General features: G+C 42.6%; 1 protein-coding gene across 6 annotated transcripts in view; it reads left to right on the top strand.

The window, feature by feature from the left end:
* Positions 1-2,207, top strand: part of BDNF (brain derived neurotrophic factor) — a 55,503-nt gene extending 53,296 nt beyond the window's left edge. For 5 of the 6 annotated variants that reach the window (XM_081099575.1, XM_081099577.1, XM_081099574.1 and 2 more), the window contains exon 2: positions 931-2,201. In XM_081099575.1, coding sequence (XP_080955701.1) covers positions 952-1,695 — 744 coding nt within the window. In that variant the 5' untranslated portion in view covers positions 931-951 and the 3' untranslated portion in view covers positions 1,696-2,201. Of the gene's footprint in view, positions 1-930 lie in introns of all 6 variants that reach the window. The other variant, XM_081099576.1, reaches the window with a different exon arrangement.
* The last annotated feature ends 18,704 nt before the right edge of the window (positions 2,208-20,911 follow it).

Here is a 20,911-nt window from a genome sequence, read left to right on the forward strand (position 1 = left end):
GAATGGACTTCGGTGCCTTTTTGATCCTGACTTTTCCAGTTTTCTCTTAAGCAGACACTGTGTTTTCATGATATCAGCCTTAGGCATAGACACATCATTAAAATCAATGTGTAGAAAATGATTTCTGTTTGGAAATAAGCAAAACATTTTCAGTTCTGACCACCCAGGTGCAGTAGGAAAACCCTGGAGCTGGGGTTGGGGGCCCTCATTCTACTGTAATCTTTCTTCGTGACATGAGACAAGTCCTCTGTGGCCTTTGGTCTCCTTATTTGTAAAACAGGATGCTGGATCTTCTTTGCTGTAATAGATTATTATGGGAGAAAAAACGTCAATGAAAAGCCCCCTTATAACTCCCTGACTTCTGTTTTATTGTGCTATCTGTGCCTAGTTATCACATAGCAACAAAGGCCCACTCGGACTCCACACCCCCACACCCCCCACCCCTCCCCCCACACCCCCGCCCACACACTCCTGCAAGAGGACCCTGTTGCTAACTTGGAGAAAAAAACAGTACTATTACACTTACAGTTGTTGCTTAGTAACATTTCTGATGTTGTGTTCCTTGTGACAGCCTGAGCAGAGATCATTAAAAATTTAACTCCCAGAGCTTCTAAAGCGAGAGGAGAAAGGCAGAAAACTTGAAGCCACAATCTTTTTCACTTGCTTGGACGCCACCAAATCTCGGGGTTAGATGCTAAACCTCAGAGAAAACATTGCACGCCTCTGGTTTATATTAAACCACGTACAGCACACTCCTGACATTAACTTGTGTCTGGTGCAGCTGGAGTTTATCACCGATCCATAAAAAAAAACACCAAACCTTGACCCTGCAGAATGGCCTGGAATGACAATCAGATGGGCTGCATCGTATCCCCCTGCCAAAGAAAGCCCTAACCACTTTCATGCCCTGTTTCTGCTTTCTCCCCACAGTTCCACCAGGTGAGAAGAGTGATGACCATCCTTTTCCTTACTATGGTTATTTCATACTTCGGTTGCATGAAGGCTGCCCCCATGAAAGAAGCGAACGTCCGAGGACAAGGCAGCTTGGCCTACCCAGGTGTGCGGACCCATGGGACTCTGGACAGCGTGAATGGGCCCAAGGCAGGCTCCAGAGGCCTGACGTCTTTGGCTGACACTTTCGAGCACGTGATCGAAGAGCTGCTGGATGAGGACCCGAAAGCCCGGCCCCAGGAAGAAAACAGTAAGGACGCGGACTTGTACACGTCCAGGGTGATGCTCAGTAGTCAAGTGCCTTTGGAGCCGCCTCTTCTATTTCTGCTGGAGGAATACAAAAATTACCTGGATGCTGCAAACATGTCCATGAGGGTCCGGCGCCATTCCGACCCGGCCCGCCGCGGGGAGCTGAGCGTGTGCGACAGCATTAGCGAGTGGGTCACGGCCGCGGATAAAAAGACTGCAGTGGACATGTCGGGCGGGACGGTCACGGTCCTGGAAAAGGTCCCTGTCTCGAAAGGCCAGCTGAAGCAGTACTTCTACGAGACCAAGTGCAATCCCATGGGTTACACAAAGGAGGGCTGCAGGGGCATAGACAAGAGGCATTGGAACTCCCAGTGCCGAACTACCCAGTCGTACGTGCGGGCCCTCACCATGGATAGCAAAAAGCGAATTGGCTGGCGATTCATAAGGATAGACACTTCCTGTGTATGTACACTGACCATTAAAAGGGGAAGATAGTGGCTTTATGTTGTATAGATTATATTGAGACAAAAAATTATCTATTTGTATATATACATAACAGGGTAAATTATTCAGTTAAGAAAAAAAATAATTTTATGAACTGCATGTATAAATGAAGTTTATACAGTACAGTGGTTCTACAATCTATTTATTGGACATACCCATGACCAGAAGGGAAACAGTCATTTTGCGCACAACTTTTCAAAGTCTGCATTACATTCCTCGATCATGTTGTGGTTTGTTGCCGTTGCCAAGAATTGAAAAACGTAAAAAGTTTTAAAAAGATAATAATAAATTGCATGCTGCTTTAATTGTGAATTGATAATAAACTGTCCTCTTTCAGAAAACAGACAAAAAAAAAACAAAACAAAACAAAAACCGACAACAAAAATTTGAACCAAAACATTCCGTTTACATTTTAGACAGTAAGTATCTTCATTCTTGTTAGTACTCTGTTTTACTGCTTTTAAAATTCTGATAGCATTGGAATTAAAACAATGTCAAGGTGCTGTTGTCATCGCTTTACTGGCTTAGGGGATGGGGAATGGGAGGGGTCTATTTTTGTTTGTTTTGTGTTTTTTTTGTTTGTTAGTTTTTGTTTTTGTTTATAAGTTCCCACAGGGAGTAGGGATGGGGAAAGAACCCCTTCAATATGTATTCTGGTTGATAAAAGACTCATTTTTATGTTGTAGAGATGTTTGCAATATCAATCAGATGACTAGAAAGTGAATAAAAATTAAGGCAACTGAACGAAGCGCTCACTCCAGTTCCCACAGTGCACCGCCTAGGCTCTCACTCACCCTTTGGGCCTTGGTCACAGGGAAAGCTTGTTTTGTTGCAAAGACCTACATTAACTTAGAGCACATTCTCCCCCTCTCCCCCCCCACTCCCTCTTTGGTCCCTTCTTGTTTTCTCTTAAGGAAGAAAAATCAGTTCCGTGCTCTGAAATAGTTTACCACTGCTGTGAATGTTTGAACAAATGTCACATTGTGGCACTCATAAGCATGGAGAATAGTGACTTCCTTCCTTCCTTCCTTCCTTCCTTCCTTCCTTCCTTCCTTCCTTCCTTCTTTCCTTCCTTTTATAGATGAGAAAAAGAACAAAACTTAAAGACAAAGATTTTTTTAAAAAAAAAATAAGAGGTAAACAATTTGGGTAAATCTTGTAAGGCTTAAAAGAAAAATCATGGTAAGGCTTAAAAATGTCTTGCGAGCAAAAGGTGGAGTTCTGTATGGACCCAGAGACACCTAGATCAGAACAGGTGCCCACACGGCCGGTGAAATGAGACTGAACATTGGCCATATGGTGGCTGTGTGGAGCTGACATATTTTCGGGCGGCGCAGGAGGAATTTCTGAGTGGCCATCCTGAGGTCTAGGTGGAGGTGGAAAATGGTACTTGAGACATTCCAAAAGGGAGGCCTCTGAAGGACCCTTCAGAGTTGGCTCTGGAATGACACATGTTAAGTTGCTTTGGACCTCCCGCTTTAAGTGCCTACATTACCTAACTGTGCTAAGAGGTTCTCTCTGGAGGACCATGCTCAAGCTGACTTAAGGCCCTCCACCCCTGGATAATTGCATAAAGCTGGCTTAGCCTGGAGCAGGCTCAGAACCAAGTGCGACATTGTGATGATGAGACCTACGCTATGAGATACAATGCGTTAGCTACCTGAGCACTGACAGTTTTTAAATTAGACTTGAGGAAACCAGGGTTTTGTCTTTTGAAGGGGGAAGGGGGAAGGGAACAGGAAAAGACCCCAAAAACTCAGGTTGAATGATCAAGGCTACCAATAGGAAATCTTGTCCAGAGACAAGCTTTGGGAAGGTATCTGCACAGCTAGGACACCAAACACTCGAAGGTGCCTTGTTCAATGGAAGAGGCCAGGACAGAACTGGTAGAGTTTTGCTCCCCAGTGAAGGCCACAGCCACTTCCTGCCCATCCTGTCTGTTCATGAGAGAGTCCCTGCCTCACCTCTGCCATCTTGGGTTAGGAGAAGTCAAGTTGGGAGCCTGGAATGGTGGTCCAGGCAAAAATGGACTCCAGTGAAAGTTAGGGCTAAGCCTATTGTCCCTTTCAGCCCACTGTCCAAATCTGAGAGTGTCCTGAACCAGTGTTCTTGAGTATCAAAAAACCTCAAGACATTGCTGTCTCGTAGTAAGGTGAGGGATAAGCTAAAGGGAACGTCCACCATGACCCAGGGAATGAAGATACTATCAGCAAATAATTTCCCTTTGTTCAGTCTTTCATTTAGAATGAGCCTATCTTTTACAGTACCATCTGAATACCTGTCATTGAAGGAAGCATTTCTATAGCATAGGTTTGTTTTGTACTGTTTGAAAATACTGTCTTTGTAATTATTTGGAACATGTAATGAATATGTGGAATATCCGCTGTATGTTAACTTTTTGCAGCACCGTTTTGAGGGATGAAATTATTTTAAAAAAAACAAAACACAAAAAAGAAAAAGAAAAGAGTCCCCATCACAATCTCCAAGAGCTCAAAGGGCAGGTCTGCTGAGTGGTTGAATAAGAGACATTCAGCAATTGTGTGGTCAGTGGCTCTCTCTTACCCAATAAATTACATCACAGTCACACGCTTGGTGGTTTCCGTTGACCTAAGATTTATTTTGTTAAGATCGTTCTCTGTTGCTGTTCATTTTTGTTCTGTTCCGTTTTGTTTTGTTTTAAAGTCTTGCTGTGGTCTCTTTGTGGCAGAAGTGTTTCATGCATGGCAGCGGGCCTGTTGCTTTTTTATGGTGATTCCCATTGAAAATGTAAGTAAATGTCTGTGGCCTTGTTCTCTCTATGGTAAAGATATTATTCACCATGTAAAACAAACAAAAAATATTTATTGTATTTTAGTATATTTATATAATTATGTTATTGAAAAAAATTGGCATTAAAACGTAACGGCATCAGAAGCCTATTGTAAATACAAGTTCTATTTAAGTGTACTAATTAACATATAATATATGTTTTAAATATAGAATTTTTAATGTTTTTAAATATATTTTCAAAGTACATAAAATCTGGGGGTTCTGGGTTTTTTCTCTTCACTATAAAACAAACATGAAAACGTGTTTTATTATAAATACGTGTGTTCCTTGCTTTAAGACCAACCTGACTGGTTTTAGCAGTTGCACAAGCCCTCCAGAGAGGATGCTTACTTCAAAGCATGGGAGGCCAATCCTGCAGCCTGAGCTTCCAAGAAGCTCGAGGATTGGGCCTGTCTTCCACAGTGGAAGGCGGGAGTGTCATTTTCTAGGACACTTGAAAACCTTCCCCTTTGAAGTGATATACTTTCATCAAGTACCAACTATGTATCCTAGCAACATCAGGATCCAGGCCTGGCTGGCTCTATTTGATTATAAAATAACTGTTAAAAAAAAATCAAAGTAGGTTTACTTAGGGATAATGAGAATAAATTGGCCCAAATTTAGAAAGTCAATGACTGGGGGAAAAAATAAAATTCAATATTTAGAGGTGGGTCATGTACCCTCGGTTTGGAGACGGTGCCATTTGCATTATGTGTTTGTATCCGTTGCACTGATTTAATTTTTGTACATGGAGCCACACAGATTTTATGTCATTGTACCCACAATCTAACAGATTGCTAGGATTTCTAAAAAGATTTGCCTCTGTGATGGCTGCCAAGCCGCTGGGTAATTTAGTTAAAGTGTTTAAAGTTATCACTAAATCTTAGGGAAATAAATGGAAGGATTTTAAATGAGAGAAAGAGCCATTAAGGAAAAAAAGCATCTGTTCCTACTCTTCCGACTCTCCATTTGAACAGTCAACCCATCCCAGAACGTGGTGAACTATATCTGCGCAATGTATCATTTCTATTTCAAACACACACACATGGTTTCCTCTTGTATTGTCTTATAAATAAGGATCAAGAAAGTCATAACAAACATTGACTTGTGTTGTGTAGATGGAGGAGCGGATCGAATGAGATGAATTACTCAATCCTAATCTGACCAGTAAATTTGCAAAGTACTCTAAACTCTCAGAGCAATCCGCCACTGCCAACCAAAGCCTGAACCCGGCCGTGGAATTAGAACTCTAGTAAACTTCAGGCTTAAGCAATTTTCATTGTCAAGGAAGACTAAAACATTGTTGAAAGGGTAAAAAAATAAATGACAATAAAATGTGAATTACTTGAAGTGAAAGGAATTTGGTAAACATTATGAAGTTTTCATTAAAAGATGAGGTCAAAGAAAGAAACAAAAAATAGAGGCATCTACTAAATCAACCAACTTAAAGTTAGTGGGAGTAGCCAACTTGTATTCTATTCCCTGGTACAAGCAGTTAAACCTGTTTAATCATTAAGATGCCTGGAAATAACCCAGAGCATTGCTTTGACCTATTGTTTCTTAGTAAGCCTCTGTGGTCATTAGTGGTGTCTATGGAGTTTTCTTTTTATTAGCTGTACTAACTCTGTGACTACTGTCACAGTTCTGAGTGGGAATGGGAACTAAATTTTAGAATAGTTCAGTGTGGAATTATTCCTTATTCATTTGGTGGTTACTAGACTCTGGGTAAAATGTCAAACACCATAGGCCCGGCAACCAAAGGCTTCAGACCTGGTCTCAGTTAAGTAAAGAGTGTTAATAATTGGGATAAGAAACAATATGTCTACATAAATGTAGGTAGAGTATTTAGCCTAGAAAGAGTCATCATCTATGGATTTGATCAAACTTCAAAATGTTGACCAGCAAAATGAATGATGGAATCTGGGCTTTTTCTTTTTTAAGCTGTGGGGTGGTTTTTTTTTAAACTTGCTTTAAAGGCTGTTGGTTGATTGGCTAGTTTAGGGAAGTGGTCGGCAAACCGTGGCTCTCGAGCCACATGCGGCTCTTTGGCCCTGTGGCATAGGCCACGAAGTTTCAATCGCACTATACGTGCGTGCCCGCACATGGCATTTCATGGAAGAGCCACACTCAAGGGGCCAGTTTGCCGACCACTGGTTTAGGGGGAGGGCGAGTAGGGAATCTGACTCTTGTCTACATTAAGCTCACTGGTGGTTGTTTCTGTAAGTCCCCACCTAAGAGCCAGCTCAGTGACTGGAGTAGGTACAGCCACTCCAAAGCAGCCGGTGTTTATGTCCATCCACCGAATGAATGAGCCACCTGCCCATCTGTTTCAAGTATCTATCCCAAGTACCTCCATCTGTTTCCTCAATTCTAGCCACCATTTTAATTTAAGACAACCTCCTTGTTTTTTGATATGTGAATAGATGCCTGAGGAATATGTTTAAATAGTAACAAAAATATTGTGATTTTGCACATTATATTCCTCATTAAAAAGAAAAAAAGAACCATTTATGTGACACGCTGTAGGATTTCCATAGGTCTTTACCTGAAGCCCTTTAATGATTTACTAGGTATAAAACACTAGATCAGGACATCCCCGACCTGGTATTTGCTTGTCTGAGTAACAATACTGATATGCTTGCTACTGTCGGTAGTATGGAACTGTAAAAGCTGGTCTTCCAATTAATTAAATCTACTCCCCTCCCCCAATCCCCCTCCCCTTCTCCCACACGCTAAACAGGACTTGCATTCATTATATATTTAAGTGTTGGTTGCTAATTTTTTACATCTAGAAAAGCAAAAGTACTTTTCCTTTGGAAAAATAAGTTCCTGTCCCCAAATACCCCCCACAAAACACTGTAGTTAATGACAGAGCATGTTGTAAGCCTGTAAGTGTTGAGAGACTGAGGTGGAGGTGTGTGCTCTACACGTGGAGGCCCTCCCGTGGGTGCTCCTGCAGCACACTGCACTTTGGGACTGTTCTCTCCAAACGGTTCCTTAGAACCCAGGAGCAGGTCTGTGTAGAATGGCTGAACCCAAGGGAAATATTTTTGTCTAGCTTTAAGTGCTCACATTGTGGAAAAATCCGTATCAAGTACTGCAATACACATTCAAATTTATTTAGTCAACTACATTCTCTATTGAGCCCTAATATTTTTTTCTTTAAAGTTTCTGAACCGGAATTTAATGTATATGGGGGAGGGGAGAGGAAACAGACACGAAGCAAACCAGAAACCCTCTAAACAACAGTGTCCTTCTTCCGAAGCTACCGAGCAGTGTCTACCTGGATGGAGCAGCACCCATGCTCTCTCACTGGACTCCTGCAGTGGGCCTCCCAGCATCTCCATATTCTCATGTTAGACATCCATATTCTCAGGCCCCCAGACTTGTTGAGTCAGAAGCTCGGGGGTTGGGGCCCAGCAGCCTGTGTTTTTAAACAGGCCCTCCAGGTGGATGGTGACGCCCACTCAAGTTTGAGAGTCATTGGACTAAGGGCCATAGACAACCAGCCTGCCATGTACTCTAGAGAATAGCAAGATAGGGCAGCTCCCAAACTTAGAACTGATATGGCCCTGAACACATTCTGACGATCTAGATTTCCATTTCCTAAGAAACAGGAGAGCAGACAGTGGGTATCCCTGGAGGAGCAGGGCTCAGAGTTGGCGGAGAGCACTGGTGACTTCCAGGCACCTGTGAAGTGTGTGCCGGCAGAGCTCACTGCAGTGCATGGGCAACGTTTTTTCCTTTCAAAGCTACAGCAGTAGTGGATTCAGGACCCAGAGCATGTGGTCGTTTGTAACACGTTTGGAACGACTGCGAGAAATGTGAGGCAGCATGCAGCAAATTAATAAGGAAAAGATTATCCCATCTGGGGAGCTGGGCTCTGCACCTGCCAACACGGCCCTCTCTCTGTGAAACTGCTATGTTGGTCACAAATTAAATAAGCTTCCTGAATTCATCAGCTATTAACTTCCAGCGGGGGAGTCCCAGGTTCGCCCCTCCAGAATGACCACACTGTGACTACAAAGGGCTTCTCCAATCTTCATGGCCAACCTTTCTCTGATTGTAGGAACTGGTGTCTGGAAGTAGGACAATGACATATACTTTGTGTGTATGTGTATGTCTGTGTGTGCACAGTTTAGACACTGCAAATGGCATTTGAAGATTTTCTGTCTATGGACTGGGGTGGAGAGTGTCCACATTACCCGTCTCAGGTGATATGGCAACCTGAATTCTGACCACCCTGCCTTAGGAGCCAGGAATCCTGGTAGGTTAGCCATTAAGTCAGTTGCCAAGCCATTTCCAGTCTTAGCCTCCAGCCTTTGTCTGTCAGAGGGGGAGACTGACCTGGAAGGTGTTAGAGGTACATTTCAGCTTTCAGAGTCTATCATTCATTCTTCCTGCTTCATCTGTGGTGTTTAAAAAAATTTAAAAAAAGAGAGATTAAAGAGATTTCTCAGGCACCTAAAGGCTGGGGACCATTCCGAGAATTCACTGTTCATCTCCTGCCTCCTCCATCATTGATGTTTTCCTGTTGGGTACTCGTGACAAGATTGAAATCAGGAGGGGCTCAGGTCAACATGGGAGTTGGGGAGGCGGGGAACGTGCCCCAGTGAAGGTTTTCACTTCATATGTGACTATGAAAACGTTACCAACTGTTTGACAATCGGGCCTTGGGGAACGTGTCCAAAAATTCATGGTGCAAACTTTCTGCCTGGCTCTGAACGCACTTTCCCAGGCAGACGGTATTGGCCTGTGTTTGCTGTCACTCCCTATTACACGGCACCTGGCAAAGGGAGATCCCGTGTGGTGTCGAGTGGCAGAGTCAGGAAAACCTGGATCAAACCATGGGGTTTGCATCCTGGGGAGCCACTGTTTATAGCAGCTGTCTGAACCGAAAGGGGCTTGCACCTCAGCTCCTTGCGTTTCATGACGTCATCAAGAACATGCAGCCTTCAACTTGCTTCACTCGTCCCCATCCCCAGCACTATGGATGTATGTTCTTTCTTGAGACAATGGCCTTGAAAACAAGGGTGTCACATGATCAGTTAGGGCAGAACCACACCCAATAGCAGAGTTCTTCAAAGCAGACCATAGGGAAGGCCATGCTGAGTGGGGCTTTGGCCAGCGCAGGAGATAGGCCTCCCTGGCACAGCAGGGTCCAGGATTCCTCATTCCAGCCACCCCCAGGGCCCGAATGTTTGAGAAATCTCCATTTTCTTTCTAGCTCAATCCACTTTGGCACCCAGTGCACACCCTGGTGATCTTGGCAGTCTGTTTTTTTCTGGCATTCAACTTCTCACCTCCCAGAAGTTGAGAACTAAGAGTATAGGTGCTCGAGTCTGAACCCCAGCTCTGCTACTAGAGCTGTGTGACTGTGGGAAAGGTACTTAACTTCTCTGTACCCCAATTTCCTTACTTATAAAGGACAAGTAAATAAATATTATCACTTACCTCATAGGATCTTGTAAGCATTAGATGAGATAATACCCATAAAGCACTTAGAAAATTTATGGGTCCCGCGGACAAGTCTCAAAAAGTGTTCACAGGCTCTTCCTCTGCTGACAGATAAGCTGGGCCCACCTAGTGCAGGTACCTGAGACTCTTCTCTGACCCTTACAGGCTGTCTCATTTCCCCTGTGTTCTACCAGCATCCAGGACCACTCATCTGTTCTGGAAGATGCAAAGAGGCATCTTGTTTATTCACTGGTAATATTCCTTGGCAGTTAAGATGCAACCACTACACACACTTAGGCAAATGGAGAAGGAGATACACTGCAATAAAAGACATTTTTCTAGACTGTGCATTCCAAACGAAGCCCATTATCCTTACGTGTCCCTCCCAGCTGAATGGAAATGACTGAAGCCATGGTGAAATGGATGAACTCGCATGGTCTGAAAGAGGAGCAAGAAGCCCCAGTCACATTTCTAAAAACAGCCGTGGCCTATCAGGAAGGTCCTCCCCCACTATTCAGCTGCCTGTCATCCAGCCCATTACTCAATTATAATGACCGGTGCTCACTGTAAGCAGGCACTGTCAGGGGCACCCGACATGGATTCACTCACTTATCCTTACAACAATCCATAGTCCATGTGACAGTATTTGAACTCCCATTTTATTTTATTTTTTAATATATTTTTTATTGTTGATAGTATTATAGATATCTCCCATCTCCCCCACTCCCATACACTTCCTCCCAGACCCTAGCCACCCACCCAGGTTGTACTTCTGTTTTATAGATGAGGAAATGAAGGCACAGTTCAATTAAGTAGCCAAAAGTCCCATAGTAGTGAGTAGCAGAGTATCCATGCAGTTAGGATATGGAGCCCCTCTGCTAACCACTGCAACATGGAAACCGTGTGAAGCTGGAGAATTGTGAAAACAGAAGAAATGGAAAATAGCTACATGCCTAAGAAGATGTAGCTTCTGAGCTTCCATCAAAAAGGAGGAGCGCTCAGGGTGTTTACACTTTCTAGCTTTCCAGAGAACATAGGCTGGCTCTCTCAAGGGTTAACGTGCAAAGAGGCTCATGTTGCATGGAAGCCCTTCCAAAGGTTGGCACAACACTGCCAGGTGCCGAACAATCCAGGGCAGGGTTTCTAGAGCTCTGTGCCAACTGTTCCAGTGCCTGGAAATGGGGCAGCTGTCACCCCTTCTACCTTAGAGCAGAGCAGAAGGGCTTCCTGTGAGTTGCCACAACAGTATTCTGGAACCACTTCCTAAATTCAGGAATGCCCATTCCTTCCCAGGTCAAAAATTTACTGAGTTGTTTTGTGTTTGGAGTTGGTGGAGGAGAGAAAGAGCAATGGTCCAGGCCTCTGGATCTGCTGTCATCCTGGACACCAACATTGGCAGAGGGGTGCCATCTCTTCCTCATTCTCCCAGGGAATGTCACTCATGATCTTGGTTGGCTTAGTTTCAGCCTCAGACCCTTAAGGCTGTGCTCTATATAGCACTACCAATTGATTAGAACTGACCCAAAAGATGAACTAGGTTTGCTATCCTCATTTCCTAGTTTCTCAAGAACAGATCCCATAGGTGGTGGGCTAAGCAGCAAAGTCAAAGTGTTGAGGACTGGGAGTGAGCAGAGTTTTGGTGAGAAAAAGAGTAAAGAATATTCTACAGACATGTTCATAGGGCGAGGCATCCGAGGGCCACAGGCAGATAATCCAATTCCAGAAGCCCAGTAAGGAGTAATTACTCAAGGCATCGGTTGAGCACAAGAAAAAGAGTTTGGCAACAGGCAGTCACATTACATCCCTATTTTGTACCAGATGCCATGCTAGATGCTTTGCATGCTATCTAAAATCCATGTGAACCACGCGATAGGAGTAATTTTAGAGACAAGGGCACCGACAACACACAAGGCTAAATGACTAGCCCCAAGGTCACATAGTTAATAAAAATAAAGTCAGGTTTGAAGCACATCCATATAATCCCAACGCCCCCAATCTTTTTTTTTTTTCAAATCAGCATTGTTTTATTTCCTTAAATTTCCCAAATGTTACCTAAAATCCTTAGTAAATTTACTGCTGCCCCTATGTTAATAATCTCTTGATATTCTTTGTATAATTCTATATTTTCTGGCATCCCCTCTGAGCTTATTGAGATATAATTGGCATAATATTGTATACGTTTAAGATGTACAATATGTTGATTTGATACATTGCAAAATGATTACCACCATGTTAGCTAACACGTCACATCACGTAATTACCGTTTCTTTTTGTGGTGAGAACATTTAAGATCTATTCTCTTAGCAACTTTCCAGTATACAATTCAGTATTATTAATTATTACCATCATGCTGTGCATTAGATTCCCAGGAATTATTCATCTTATAGCTGGAAGTTTATACTCTGACCAGTATTTTTCCATTTCCCCCACCCCCCATCCCTTGGAAACTACCATTCTAGTCTGTCTCTATGAGTTCAGTTGTTTTAGATTCCACAGTATTTGTCTCTATCTAACTTCACTGATTTCACTTAGCATCAATTATATCCTCCAGATCCATCCATGTCATTGCGAACACCAAGATCCCCAATCTTAACCACCAGACCTGTGGCTCTCGATCCTGATCCATACATTTAAATCACTTAGGCAACTTAATAATAAAAAAAAAATCTTTTCCCAGACCAACCCCAGATGAGTTAACTCAGAATCCCTGAGCTTCCCAGTGGTTCTGTGACCAGCCAGGCTAGAACCACTGGCCCAGACTCCTCTTCCTCCAGGTAAGCACCAGTCAGAGGTAGCAGAGAATTCTGCTCATGGGAAGCAGAGTCCTATCCTGGTGGCCAGGGATTCTAATGCTGGCGATTGACTAGCTAAGACCTTAGTCCTACAGGGAATACAAATAGGAGCCCAACCACAAAAACAAACAAACAAAAAAACAAAAACAAAAAATAGCCTTTGATATTAAAATCAACCTTCAGAGTCAGAATGTCAGAATGGGATGACCCCAAAGCTCCCTCTCACACTGAATGCTGACCCGGGATTCTCACGTTTCTTTACATTCCCTGGAACAAGAGCATTGCTACCTGCTAGGGGAGGGCTCAGCCTGTTGGTGTGCGTCACCTGTCCCAATGGTGCAAAGAACAGAGTTCCAGGGGCCAGAGAGCAGGCAGGTCATCACCTGTGCCACATCTCACCAGCCTGATCTGAGCCAGAGACAAGGTCCCACAGAGCATCTCACTAATGCCCATCTTACTCTGCTGGACTCCAGAGGACTTTACAAAGTCCAAACAAAGAGAAGAAAAACAAGTCATCCACAAGGATCATTTGTCATGTTTTCTCTGTTTTTATAAGTAACCATTAGGTTACTTGTTGGCTTTGTCTTTGCTCCTTCTAATACTTTTGTCTCTCCCTGCCCCTACCTCAAACTGCCAACCAGTCAGTCTGGATTGACACTTAGTAGGAAAGAAAAGGGCTCTAGTCTCACAGCCCCTCCCTGGAGGCTTCTTTTAGCAGCCGTGCAGGACATGCTTGACTGAGCCAGGCCACGGGGCTAATCGACGTTGGCAAACACTCTGAGTCAGCAGGCACCAATGTCTCAGGTCAGCTGGTGAGAGGGTAAGTGGGCAAGTGTCTGGCTTCTTCCTTGCGTTTTCCAAACAGGAATCTGAGTCCCAGTAATCACTAGCCTCTGGGACCAGAGGCTATTTTGGGCCTTTCTTTATCCAATGGAAAGTTAGGGGTGGTGTCATCTGAAACTGCCATGGCGCATCCGGTTTCACCCTCATCCAGGACATGTCCCTAGAGGAAATGGAAGCAGAGTCAAGGAGCCCGAAATGTGGGTGTCAGAACTTCCCTTTGTTTTTATTTGTGTCATTTCTTTCCATTCATCCCTCCTATTTTTAGCTCTGTTTTCCACTACTCTGGTTCAGGTCTACCTCCTTTGTCATCTGGACTTGCACAGCAGCCTCCTGGTGGGCTCGCTACCTCTGACCTGTTATCCCACCCCAATCTATCCTCTTAGCAGAATGATAGTAGAATCTGTCATCATAGCAGAATGAGCTCCCTGAAGGGTCAATGGAAATAATGAATGCAAACCCGCTTAGTAACACATGATGCAAACAGCAACACCCACCTACACACAAATCAACTGACTTGGCAAAAGACAGGGATGCGGTTTATACTCACTGGTGAGAACACGGGGATAAAGTCCAGTGCTTTAGCAAAAGGATGAAATGGACAGACTGAAATGGCTGTTTTAAGGTAACAAGGGTCTGAATCCCTCCCTACATACAGTCCTGGAACCTTCAAACAAGTTCTCAAGAAGGCATTCAAGGTGGCCTTGTCTGCTCAACAGTTGTGTGATTTGTTTGTTTGGTTGGTTGGTTGGTTGGTTGGTTGCCTTCTGCAAGAGCCTGACCAGGACCCAGGCTGGGGAGGAGCCTGCAACCTATGTACATGCCCTTGACCAGAATCGAACCTGGAACCCTTTGGTCCATAGGCCAAGGCTCTATCTACTGAGCCAAATCACTAGGAGGTGGGTCTAGGTCAGGGGTGAGCAAACTTTTTGACTCAAGGGCCACAATGGTTTCTTAAACTGGACCGGAGGGCCGGAACAAAAGCATGGATGGAGTGTTTGTGTGAACTAATATAAATTCAAAGTAAACATCATTACATAAAAGGGTACAGTCTTTTTTTTTTTTTTAGTTTTATTCATTTCAAACGGGCCGGATCTGGCCCGCGGGCCGTAGTTTGTCCACGGCTGGTCTAGGTGATTTGTTAAACATCACTTAGCGAGTGCAATGCAGAACAAGAATATAAATTTCTAACGTGTCACATTGATGTAGTTGATGAATGGATAGAGGGAGCATATGATTTCCCTCTCCTTAACGTATGGAAGAGCTCTCCATTGCTGACAGAGCATAAATCGGTGAGACTGGCATATGTAGCTTCCTGAGATCTGGTTTTAGATTATTTTGCTACCTCATTGCTCAGACAACTCCCAATACTGCCTGTACTGCATTCCCACCTTTTCCCTCCCTATTCCCCAAATACACCTTGAACTCGGCCTCTTCTGTGCCTTTGCTCACTTCCTGTTTCCCTCTCTGATTGTAAAAACCCCACTCAACCTAACCCATAGTTGGAGTGCCAGATAAAAAACAGGATGCCCTGTTAAATTTGAATTTCAGATAAATAATGAATAATCGGTCCATATAAGTATGTTCAAAAACTGCATGAAACATACTTAAATTAAAAAATTATTTGCTTACTTAAATTCAAATTTAACTTGGTGTCTTGTAATTTATTGGATAAATCCTTCAACCCTACCCATAAGCTAATGCCCATATGCATCCACGGGTTTTACTCTGCCCATCCCAAAGTGGGATTTGGCACTTTTGTATATTTTCTATACACAATTCACTCTTATCAAATCAATGGTGAACAATGTGTATTTACTGCAAGTTTCTTAGTAAATATGAAAGATGGGATTTATCTGACTAGTACCTACCATTTTGTCTAAAATAAATTCTTATTAAAAATGGCCTCATTGCCGAAACCAGTTTGGCTCAGTGGATAGAGCGTCGGCCTGCGGACTGAAAGGTCCCAGGTTCGATTCCGGTCAAGGGCATGTACCTGGGTTGCGGGCACATCCCCAGTAGGAGATGTGCAGGAGGCAGCTGATCGATATTTCTCTCTCATCGATGTTTCTAACTCTCTATCTCTCTCCCTTCCTCTCTGTAAAAAATCAATAAAATATATTGTAAAAAAAATAAAAATAAAAATGGCCTCATGAGCCTCTCTTCATTTGACCTCTCCCCTACAAAGCATTCAGCTACTCCCCTGCTCCCACTCTACTATGCAAAGAAGCCTCCATTTTTCCACGCCCAGACACAGGCTCTTTTACACAGGATGGTGGACTTATCAAAGCAATTTTTCAATCAAGCATGAACCGAAACCAACCACCCAGAGAAAAACCAAGGTTTCCCTAGGAATGGCTTCCTCCTGGCTTAGATACATTCCACTTGAAGTTCTTCCAGCCGCTGCAAAGCAGAATTCTTTTTAGTGTGTGTGACTGTAAATAGATGGGTTCTTAGAATGGAGACTTTGAAAAATAAGGATGAGCCCTAGCCTGTTTGGCTCAGTGGGTAGAGCGTCAGCCTGTGTACTGAAGTGTCCCGGGTTTGATTCCAGTCAAGGGCACATGCCTGGGTTGTGGGCTCAATCCCCAGTAGAGGGAGTACAGGAGGCAGCTGATCAATGATTCTCTGTCATCATTGATGTTTCTATCTCTCTTTCCCTCTCCCTTCCTTTCTGAAATCAATAAAAATATATTTAAAAATGAAATAAACTAGATATTAAAAAAAGAAATAATGATATGAATGAAGTGATTTGATATTTAATATGAAGAAATTCACCTGTTTTTGCTGTTACATGATTAGCTACTTGAGTGGTGCATTTAGAGTGAGCCAACAAGTAAGGTAGCCTGCAGGCCTTCCCCACTTTCCCTCCACAGCCTCATTTCCACCATCTCCATCAGTGAACTGAAGATCCATGGCAATGGCCCTTGGAAGAAAAGATTTTATTTTAAAAATTGTTCTCTCCAAGGAAATGCCAACAAACTAGACATTCTTCTGAGGAGAAATAATGACATAAGGTTACTATTTCATTGTGTGACCTTAGGCAAGTCATTTCATGTCGCTTAGACTTAGCCTTCTCATCTACAAAGTGACGGGGCTGAACATAATGATCTCTAAGCTCCAACATTTTGTGATTCCATGTTGTTATTCTTCCCTTTCTTCTTTTAATATTTCAATATGTGCCTTAAGGCACCCAGTGAGCAGAAAAGTAGAAACATGACCCATATAGAATGCATTTGCCAAGTCCAAAGAAGAAAACATAAATAAAAGCTTTTTTCTTATAGATTTATTATTCCCAATACTACTTATAAATTTGAATAGTATTAGTGGTAATAGCACCTCCTTTACATTTAATACCTTTGCATTTATCCAGGGCTTTTTTAGATTTTCAAAGGCTTTCACCCTCATTGTTAAGAGGTCTCCAGACTATGTAAAAACATTGTGACAAAAACATAAAAGACAGATGCACAGAAAGCCTGAATTTCCATCTGTATATCTAGCATTCATTAGGCACCCATCAATTCTAAGTCAGGTAAAGGAACTTGAAAGACACACCCTAGACTCAAGGTGCCACCTAAAAGGTAAGACATGCGAACATATGCACTACAAATTAAGAGCATAAAAGTACTGTGCAAACAATGACCTGCCTAAAACATCCTGGGAACCAGGCAAAGGCCAAAAGGTCATTCCACAGTTTTCTGCCTTAATAATAATAATCCCTTTTAAGTGTGTCGTGCCATCGAGTTTCCAGAACATTTCAGATGCATTCCTTAATATAATCCTTAGCACACACACACCCCACCACCTGCTTCTTTACTTTTTTATGCAGTACTCCATTATCCTTCCTTTCCAGATGGGGAAACTGTGACTCAGAGCTATAAAAAGATGTGCCTTAGGTCAAGAAATTAGTATAATGCTGACACAAGATTCAAATCTTGGTCTTCTGACTCCAAATCCTGCTTTCTTGTCACGTTTTAAACCAGCTCCCGAAACCTGGTGTCCTCACCGTGAAATGAGGCTAATCACAACCGCGGATAAGATCTTGTGGTGTATATTAGATGAAATGATTCCTGTGACACACTCCATACACACAGGAACTGTTCAGGAACTACTAGCTACCAAGATTGTTTGCTAGCTATCACTGCTTCTCTTGACTACCTTCCCTCACCTTTTAAATGCCTTCTCAGAAAGGTACAAGTGAATCTACGAAGATGGGAAAAAAGTATAATCACGACTGCCTTTGGTCCATAGATGCAGACATGGTGGATGGGGCAAGCTTCTTGGATCAGAGGGAAGCACTGGTACAAGTGGAAACCATACGGTTCTCCCCGTTGGAAATTTGAATTAGGATTGGGAACAATACGACAAGTTTTGCCAATTTTGGAACTATTACATGATAACCTGAGAGCTATGGGATGATCACAGGCCACCCTATGAACTGAAGAGGCAAAGACAGTCTGCAGAGAGAGAGAGGATGAAACCAGTCTGCAGAGCAAGGCAGTCACAAGAGAGCTTATTGCCTGTGTCCCTTCCAAAGACCCAGCAATAACTCTCCTTGGTGGGCTCCACATCCACATCCTCCTTGTTGCTTAAGCTGGCTCAAGGAGTCCCACCTATTGCAGGGTGACTGTGGCCCTGTAGCCGTTACTCAACCCACACTGTGCAGAAGCCAGAAGCCAACTCTCTTTCTAGTCGGGAAGGCTGCTTCTTTAGGAAAGAGGACCCTGAAGCTGCCTACCCAAGTAGCACCCAGAGGGACACTGAGCCAACCTGTGTCTGTGTAATGAGCTTATTTCAAATGATTTGCTTTAAGGACCTGAGATAATACGAAAGACTGCCACCCAAGATTTCAGGGATCCCAACTGGAGTCTAAGTCACATCCATCACTGAGACCCAGCCATGCCCAGTGTGGGCAAGATAATTGACTTTGCACAGAAAACTTAATCTAAGGGAAGAAGGCATTCGGCAGGCAGTCTTTTTTTTTTTTAATTCTTTATTGTTTAAAGTATTACATAAGTCTCTTTTTTTCTCCCATTGACCTCTCCTTGCTACCCCCACCCCCAGCACATGCCCTCACCCCCCTACTGTCTGTGTCTATTGGATATGCTCATATGCATACATATAAGTCCTTTGGTTGATCTCTTACCCAATCACCCCCACCTTCCCTCATAGGTTGGACAGTCTGTTCAATGCTTCTATGACTCTGGTTCTATTTTTGTTCATCAGTTTATGTTGTTCATTATATTCCACAAATGAGTGAGATCATGTGATATTTATCTTTCTCTGACTGGCTTATTTCGCTTAGCATGACGCTCTCCATCCATGCTGCTGCAAATGGTAGGAATTCCTTCTTTTTTATACAATTCCATTGTGTAGATGTACCATAGTTTTCGAATCCACTCATCTGCTGATGGGCACTTAGGCTGTTTCCAAATTTTAGCCATTATAAATTGTGCTGCTATGAACATAGGGGTGCATATCTCCTTTCTGATTAGTGTTTCTGTTTTCTTGGGATATATTCCTAGAAGTGGGATCACTGGGCCAAATGGAAGTTCGATTTTTAATTTTTTGAGGAAATGCCATACTGTTTTCCACAGTCTGCATTCCCACCAGCCGTACAAGAGGGTTCCTATTTCTCCACATCCTTGCCAGCACTTGTCGTTTATTGATTTGTTGATGATAGCCATTCTGATAGGTGTGAGATGATACCTCATTGTTGTTTTGATTTGCATCTCTCGGTTGATTAGTGACTTTGAGCATGTTTTCATATGTCTCTTGGCCTGTATTTCCTCTTTTGAAAAGTGTCTATTTAGGTCCTTTGCCCATTTTTTTTTATTGGATTGTTTATCTTCCTGTTGTTAGGTTGTATGAGTACCCTGTAAATTTTGGAGATTAAACCCTATCAGAGATAACATTGGCAAATATGCTCTCCCATGCAGTGGGCTTTCTTGTTGTTTTGTTGATGGTTTCTTTTGCTGTGCAGAAGCTTTTTACTTTGATGCAGTCCCATTTGTTTATTTTCTTCTTAGTTTCCATTGCCCTAGGAGCTGTATCAATAAAGATATTGATACGACAAATGTTTGCTATTTTGCTGCTGATGGCTTCTTCAAAGATTTTTGTGGTTTCCATCTTATGTTTAAGTCCTTTATCCATTTTGAGTTTATTTTTGTGTATACTGTAAGTTGGTGGTCTAGTTTGATTTTTTTGCAAGTATCTGTCCAATTTTCCCAACACCATTTATTGAAGAGACTGTCTTGACTCCATTGTATGCTCTTGCCTCCTTTGTCAAATATTAATTGAGCAAAATGGCTTGGGTCAATTTCTGGGTTCTCTGTTCTGTTCCATTGGTCTATATGTCTGTTCTTGTGCCAGTAGCAGGCAGTTTTAAGAACAGTGGCTTTGTAGTATAGCTTGATATCTGGTATTGTGATCCCTCCAAATTTGTTCTTCTTTCTCAAGATTGTTGTGGCTATTTGGGGTCTTTTTTTATTCCAGATGAATTTTTGGAGAGTTTTTTTCTAGGTCTTTGAAATATGCCATTGGTATTTTAATGGGGATTGCATTGAACCTATAGGTTGCTTTGGGTAGTGTGGACATTTTAATGATGTTGATTCTACCAATCCATGAACACGGTATATTTTTCCATTTGTTTATGTCTTCCTCTATCTCTTTTTTCAGCGTCCTGTATTTTCTGAGTGCAGGTCCTTTACCTCTTTGGTTAAATTTATTCCTAGGTATCTTAATTTTTTTGTTGTTGCAATGGTAAATGCGATTGTTTTTATTTGTTTTTTTTGTGTGTGTGTTTTTTTTTTTTAGTTTCTCTTTCCATGAGTTCATTATTGGTATATAAAAGAGCCACAGATTTCTGGGTATTAATTTTGTATCCTGCTATGTTGCCGAATTCATTTATTAATTCTAGCAGTTTTTGATGGAGTCTTTAGTGTTTTCTATGTATAGTATCATGTCATCTGCGAATAATGACAATTTTACTTCTTCTTTTCCAATTTGGATGCCTTTTATTTCTTCTTCTTTTTGTCTGATCATTATGGCTAGCACTTCCAGTACTATGTCGAACAGGAGTGGTAAAAGTGGGCATCCCTGTCTTGTTCCTGTTCTTAGGAGAAATGGTTTTAGTTTTTGCCCATTGAGTATGATGTTGGCTGTAGGTTTGTTATGTAATGCTTTTATTATGTTGAGGTATGATCCCTCTATCCCACTTTGCTGAGAGTTTTTATCAGGGAAGGGTGTTGGATTTTGTCAAATGCCTTTTTGACATCAATTGATATGATTATGAGATTTTTGTCTCTCAA

This window comes from Myotis nattereri (assembly GCF_964212035.1).
Source record: "Myotis nattereri genome assembly, chromosome: 9".
Classification (NCBI taxonomy): Eukaryota; Metazoa; Chordata; class Mammalia; order Chiroptera; family Vespertilionidae; genus Myotis; species Myotis nattereri.